Raw genomic sequence first — 7,041 nt, forward strand, 5'->3', positions numbered from 1 at the left:
TATTTATTTTTCTATCTATCTCACTTTCATATCTATCTATCTATCTATCTATCTATCTATCTATCTATCTATCTATCTCTCTCTCATATCTATCTATCTATCTATCTATCTATCTATCTATCTATCTATCTATCTATCTATCTATCTATCTCTCATATCTATCTATCTATCTATCTATCTATCTATCTATCTATCTATCTATCTATCTATCTATCTATCTAATCTACCGTATCTATGTGAGACTGTGTGTCTGGAGTTACCAACTATGTACAGTAGAGCTATCATGCTGAGTATCCTGCCTCTATAAACTGGACAGTACTGCTGATGTGACCGTTTGAATGGTGCAAGTACAAAGATGATATTTTGCTGGACTTATGTAAATCTGTAAGGCTATTTTACCCAGAATTCCCAGTTAATTGTAACAATTGTCTGCTACTATTCTAGGTTTGTCAGGCGACAAAGGCGACAAAGGAGCAGTTGGACGAGGCATCGATGGTCCACCTGGTGATCAAGGAGAACAAGGTATCGCCATCATATTAGTGGGACACATTTGTTTGTCTTTATGATCACTGGCACGTCTCCTGGTGTCTGATCTGTAGGGCACTTATTTTACTCAAGCATTGTGTATTGTGTTAAAGGCTTTTACTAGAAAGCTATATACATATATCCTATATTTATATGCCCACCTAGGCGGAATCCTGCCTCCACTCATTCACTATAGAAAATTCCAAAACCGCAGAACCCTCTGAGGGTCGCCGGCGACGCGTCTTGTTGCAGCCCCTCGTTGTGATGCCATCACACCACTGTAGGACCCTGTGAGGATCTCCTCGATTGACCCAATATGAGGCATCCATAGAACTGGGCAGCAGCGTGGGCACCCCAAGTAGGGTTGTCACCTTTTCTTCCAGTGAAACCTGAACAACTAGTTACGGTCGAAAAAATATTTGGTAGAATGAGTTGCGGCTTATTCATATGTAAATAGTGCCGCCCATTTATATGTAAATATCACAGTTGAGACTATTTTTAGTGGGGGGCCAGTAGCCCCTACCTTAATTTTGGTTGCCCCTGTCTGCCTGTCATCTTGTGTCTGGGTTTCTGCTGCCATGAAACCCGGACAGAGCATTCAAAACCCGGACTGTCTGGGTGATTCCTGGACATGTGGCAACCCTAACCCCAAGGGCCCTTCTACTCTGCAGTACTCTAGATAGAAGATATGGGACCCGACATAAGGGAAAGAGATATATACATATATATCGTTTTTCTTCTTTTGTTTCACGGTCTGCCTCATAGGTGAGCGGGTTGATTTTGTTGGTTGGTTAAGAGCTTGTGGTGTTACTGTGTGAGTTTAAACCCCAATTTTAGAGCCACAATAATAATTTGAAGTGGATCTATACCTAAAACGTGTTTTTACAAAAAAAAATTTTTGGATAGCCTGGTGAAGGGTTAGCAATCTTGTTGGGTTTTGTTACTGTCTGTGACCCCTGCTCGGGAGATTTATCCTGTCTGTCTGAGTAACCAACCAAAATTTTAAGGCGGTGAGGGGGAAATCATTCAGTGGGAACATTTGCTGTGGTGACAACTATCTAAAAGGGGATTTTTGGTGGTTTATTGGTTGGAGTCCGCAGTTTTTCAATGCACGCTGAACCCGATGGCAATACTCACCTCCAACACAGATATCACGTTGGTGTGTTGGCTTGGGTGGTAATGGTTCTTCTTCTCACGGTGGGGAACTTAGATCAGATCCCTAAAGGTCAACTTACTGCTAAGCTCCTGTTTAACATGAATGCTCTACGAATGGGATTTTCCTAGCTGCATTATATAATCCTAATCCGAGGAGCCGGTACTAAATTCCCATACCACATCCTCCACCATTCTTGGTTACTAACCCCTTGAGATGGCTCCTAGAATGAATAAGTCTTGCTTTTCATTATGAACTCTACCAACCTTTTTGTCCACAACTAGAGGTCAGTTGTCCATCGGCTAAGAGTTCTCACCACAGCCACATATAAAAGAAAGCAAAAATACACAAAGCATAAAAACTGTCATCGTGCACTCTATTTACCATGAGGGAAACAAATTACTTTTAGTACCAGGATTCTGGGCCTCCAAAGGAACACACTGCCCAGTCCACATTCAGTGCAATGGGGCTAATCCATTCCGTTGAATCCTGATATCAGTTGTGAAGGCCTACCAAGGATCCAAAACTGTTTGCTTTCAGTTTTATTTTAGATTTCTCCAACCCCAATGCCAGCTAGTATAGGTATTGACTATTAAGAGAAGAGTCAGTGATTATTTTATTAACTAACTCTTGATGTACATTTTATTCACCAAGTCTTCATATTCAAAGGGCTATCTATTGAAAACCTGAGCTGAGCTGTGGCTCAGGTGTTTAGCAGTCAGTGCATAGTACATCTAAGACTGCAGAGTTGCTGGTTCAAATCTTGGTTTAGCTGTGTGACTTTGTGTTTACTCCTGAAGTAGGAGAACCAACACACAAACTGTTGAGCAGAAGTGAATAGCTCAGAGGATAAGAGCATTGACCCAGGACGCCATAGACCCAAGTTCAAATCCACAAGACGGCTGTAGACCCCAAGGGCCAACCAATGAAAGCACTGCAGACCCCAAGTGCAAATCCATGAAAGTGTTGTAGAACCCCAAGTGTGATACCACAAAAGCACTGTAGACCAACAAGGGCAAGTAAATTGAAGCACAGTAGACCTGAGCTTGAATCACTGAGTAAAAGCTTGGAGGCCATGGACAACCCACCAGTCTGCTCCAGTCCCAGGCCTGTAACATGTGTGGGCACTGCATTAGGTTGCAGACCCACCCCTTTTGGTCCAATATCTGTGACATAAATGCAGAAAACTTTTTGTACGCAGTTTTTCTGGACCAACCACATCCTGGGACAATACCCTTACCCAGGGAGCTTCAAGTACTGCTCAGCAACCAGGACACACAACACTTCTTACCCTCAGTGAGGCTTGAACTCAGGTCTCCAGCAGCACAAACCACACTCTCATCCTCTGAGCCACCACCTCAGCTCAAACATCATGAGCCTGAGCCTGAGCCTGAGCCTGTGAGCCTGTGAGCCTGTGAGCCTGTGAGCCTGTGAGCCTGTGAGCCTGTGAGCCTGTGAGCCTGTGAGCCTGTGAGCCTGTGAGCCTGTGAGCCTGTGAGCCTGTGAGCCTGAGCGCCTGTGAGCCTGTGAGCCTGAGCCTGAGCCTGAGCCTGTGAGCCTGAGCCGGAGGAGTCTGAGTCTGAGTCTGAGTGAGTCTGAGTCTGAGTCGTCTGAGTCAATGATGACATTTTATGTACTAAGTCCCGATACATAGGGAGTCGGCTGCTGAACCCCAGAGACACATCTAAAAAAATTAGAAAAATATTCTAAGTGCCACTTTTGAACCCCCTTGTGTAGGAGCTCGTTATGAATATTGTCGGAGAAATATCTCAGATAATTAGAATTTCTGGAAATTATTGAATTATGTCACTGGTCACATCTCACTTACTAAGTCCAGATATATCGCCACCACATCCAAAGGGTCGGCTGGCCCAGAGGTTTAGCACACAGCCCATAACCCAGCAGAGATTTTGGAGTCGCAGGTTCGAATCTAGATTGATCTATGTGGAATTGTGAGAACTTTTTACTCCTGAACTAGGAGAATGAACACGTGAACACATGAACACATGAACACATGAGTCGCTGAGCAGAAGTGAATAGCTCAGTGGATAAGAGTGTTGACCCAGGGCACTGTAGACCCAAGTTCAAATCCACACAAGCGCTGCAGACCCCCAAGGGCCAACCAATGAGAGCGCTGCAAACCCATGAAAGTGCTGTAGACCCCCAAGTGCAATACCACAAGAGCACTGTAGAGCAAGGGCAAGTACATAGAAGCACAGTAGACTCGAGCTCAAATCACTGAGTGAAAGCTTGGAGGCCATGGACAACCCACCAGTCTGCTCCAGTCCCAGGCCCCCACAGGCCTGTAACATGTGTGGCATCACAATAGAGTGTGGACTACCCCCTCTTCGGTCCATAGTCTGTGACATCACTGCAACATATACACAAGGGGCTGTCTTACTGGGGCAGCCCATTCAAAATTTAGGGACTTAGGGTTTTTTTGGCTCACCCCACATATATATATATATATATATATCCGAGTCACCTCCCAGGTGCTGTGCAGTATCTGAACCCCCTGGTGGTGGGACAGAGTAATGGGTCTGAAATATTTCCCACTGCTCTGCCCCACCACCAGGGGGCTCAGGTACTACCCAGGAGACACGAGGTCTTCCCTCTACAGCACTCTTGTGGTATTGCACCCAGGAGGGTCTCCAGCACTCTCACAGATTCACCCTGGAAGTCTCCAGCGTTTGTGTGGATTCAAACCCAGGTCTCCAGCGCACCAGTCAGAGCTCCTATCCTCTGAGCCACCGCCTCAGCTCAACCATTGAAGTGCTGGTTCTTCTATTCAGGAGTACCAACAGCCTGCCTGTGTATCTTAAGGCTTAGCCATCTACAGCTCTCCTTCTCTGTAGACAGTTCAGTCCTAACACCTTCATGTTCCATATACACATCTCCGGTGAGTTTAGATGGAGGGCAGCACATTGCAAAAGGCAAAGCAAGAAAATGTGGAAATCTATCACAGAAATCACGGCCATACTCACATTTCCTCCAGATGGGACCAGTGATAGATTGAGCTGCAGCTCCTCCTCGGACAGTGACAGGCCCATGTAATTGTTCAGTTCACTCAGACTGGGGTATAAACCTAGAAAGGAGCAGATGATAACACTACTGTCAGCAAACGTTCACACATGACGGGAGGAGGTGCCATTGCTGATATTCATTCTGATCCAATAGTTAGGCATGTTGTTATAGTTCTGCCTCGCTCATTTTAGGCCAATCATCTAAAGACTATTAAAGAGACAGTGTCCTGGTGTCCATGTAGGCCATGGTGACAGTGTGTCAGGTAAAGGGATCCTGTGACGTGACAACCCCCCCATACTCTCCTTAGCTGTGCTCCCTTGCAGCTACTTGCTCCCCTGCAGCCATTGAGAATATGAAGCACTTCCCGATGCAGGAAAGCATGTGGCCTCCTTCCCTGTAATAGATCCCAGGCCTAGAAGGCCATCACTGGGCTTGAGCAATGTCATGTGACCGGGGCACACACTGCTCCAGTCCCAGGCCCCCACAGGCCTGTAACATGTGTGGGCACCACAATAGATTGCGGACCCGCCCCTTTCGGTCCAATATCTGTGCAACAAAAACCTGGGCTGTCTTGCCGGGGCAGCCCAGAAAACTTTTTGTACTTAGCAGTTTTTCTGGTCATACTTCTTCCTCTCAATAATTTCACCCTCACTCCTGCATGGCACAATACCTCATCCTATTCTTCACAGTACCTAATACACCCCAGTCCTTTCCCTCCTAGGGCCTTGAAACCAGGTCTCCCACAGACCAGTCAGCACTCACCTCCTCTGAGCCACCACCTCAGCTCAAGCATTGAAGTGCTCGTTCTTCTATTTCACGATCCGGCGGAATTTATACATAAAAAAAAATCAAGGGACTCTTGAGCAGGGAGTAGCTTACCCTAAGTGAGACTTCAACTCATTGCATGAGCCCCCTGTTCTTGGGACAGAGCAATGGGCCTGACACATGTTCCACACCTGGAACACTTAATCATTAGCTTACATCTAAACCTAAGGGATTTGAACGCAGGTCTTCTGCAGACCAGTCAGAGGTCTTTACCCTTCCATCTACACCTCTGCTCAAACACCAGCATGGTCATTCTCCTGTTATAGAACTACACAGACATTCAAGAGCCAGAAAAGACTGCCAAACAATGGACTTGACCACACCAGACACAGCTCACATCCTACAACCCCCATTTCTCAATCACAAGAGATCTTGTTCTTCTACTTCACAAGTACACAAAACTTTCTTAAGACAAGAATCGGCATCTCTAACCAGCAGCACCCATATTTCTTAGGATAAATCAGAGCACGTGGCATTCACCAACTAGAAAAGACAATGTTACCCAAAGCTTAAGAAGGTAAGTCTTCATTATAATAACATTCAGGAAAGCACAAAGAGACAAATGAAAAAACACCCAATATGTTTATATAAGGCTTAGAATTTAGGTCTCTAGCTGCACATAAGAGAGCGCTATAACCCTTGGAACTACCACATTCTATTTCAGCAATATTCACAAAGTGGCTAAGCACCATTGGCATGTCAAACCTTGTCTCTGGCTCTGCAGGTCAAGCTTGACTCAACCGTCACTACCTCTCAAGCATTCCAAGTGCCAAACTACACAAGGCATAATAACCATTACCCACCGAGCTTATAGAAACCTTGCTTGACTGTGATCCTTCTGCATTATCATAGCTATAGGAGACATAAAATGAATGGCTCTCTCTTCTTTCTATTCCAGGTGCCCTAGGAGCCCTTGGCATAAGTATAGACGGCCGGGACGGTTCCTACGGCGAGCCCGGTTACCCTGGAGAGTCTGGAAGACCCGGTGCGATAGGAGCCCATGGTACCCCGGGAATATGCGACACCTCCGCTTGTCAAGGTGCCATGGCTGCAGAAAAATCGGGTTCCAGGAAGTCATAAACATGACAGCGAACTAAGAGAAGGAACTGTCTTTAATACAGCCCTCTGTCACAAAACAAGACCTTGCCAAGCATCCAGAGCGGTGGGTCTGTATCCCCAAAACGAATGGTGGAGACCAACATCAATACAGTAATGAAACAGGAGAACATCTGATAAAAGTATCTTAGGTGATTTTCTTTTTGTTTATACGTTAACTATCACCCCTATACCCCACCCCTCCCCCCAGTTATTTGTTACCTCGTCTTTAGCGTTCTTATTGGCCAACTTTGCTTGGCTTGCTCATCCCGAGTTCACAAGTCCGTGACAATAAGCTTGTCATCCAGACTAGCCAGGCCAAGCACATCCAGCAGCCTTGCCTAGCTAGAGGTAAGTGTACATACAAAGAAAAAACGTTCACAATCTGGATATCCCGCTCCTTTATTTTATTTTGCCAC

The 7,041-nt window shown here is 45.7% G+C and overlaps 1 protein-coding gene across 1 annotated transcript in view; it reads left to right on the top strand.

Moving 5' to 3' along the window:
• COL9A3 (collagen type IX alpha 3 chain) overlaps positions 1–6,804 on the top strand; it is a 51,156-nt gene extending 44,352 nt beyond the window's left edge. Inside the window, exons 31-32 of the mRNA XM_018559554.1 lie at positions 445–522; positions 6,426–6,804. Of these exons, the coding sequence (XP_018415056.1) occupies positions 445–522; positions 6,426–6,607 (260 nt within the window). The 3' untranslated portion in view covers positions 6,608–6,804. The remainder of the gene's footprint in view (positions 1–444; positions 523–6,425) is intronic.
• Positions 6,805–7,041: the final 237 nt, after the last annotated feature.

Source organism: Nanorana parkeri, unplaced genomic scaffold (genome assembly GCF_000935625.1).
Source record: "Nanorana parkeri isolate BGI_ZX_2015 unplaced genomic scaffold, ASM93562v1 scaffold17, whole genome shotgun sequence".
NCBI classification, from domain to species: domain Eukaryota; kingdom Metazoa; phylum Chordata; class Amphibia; order Anura; family Dicroglossidae; genus Nanorana; species Nanorana parkeri.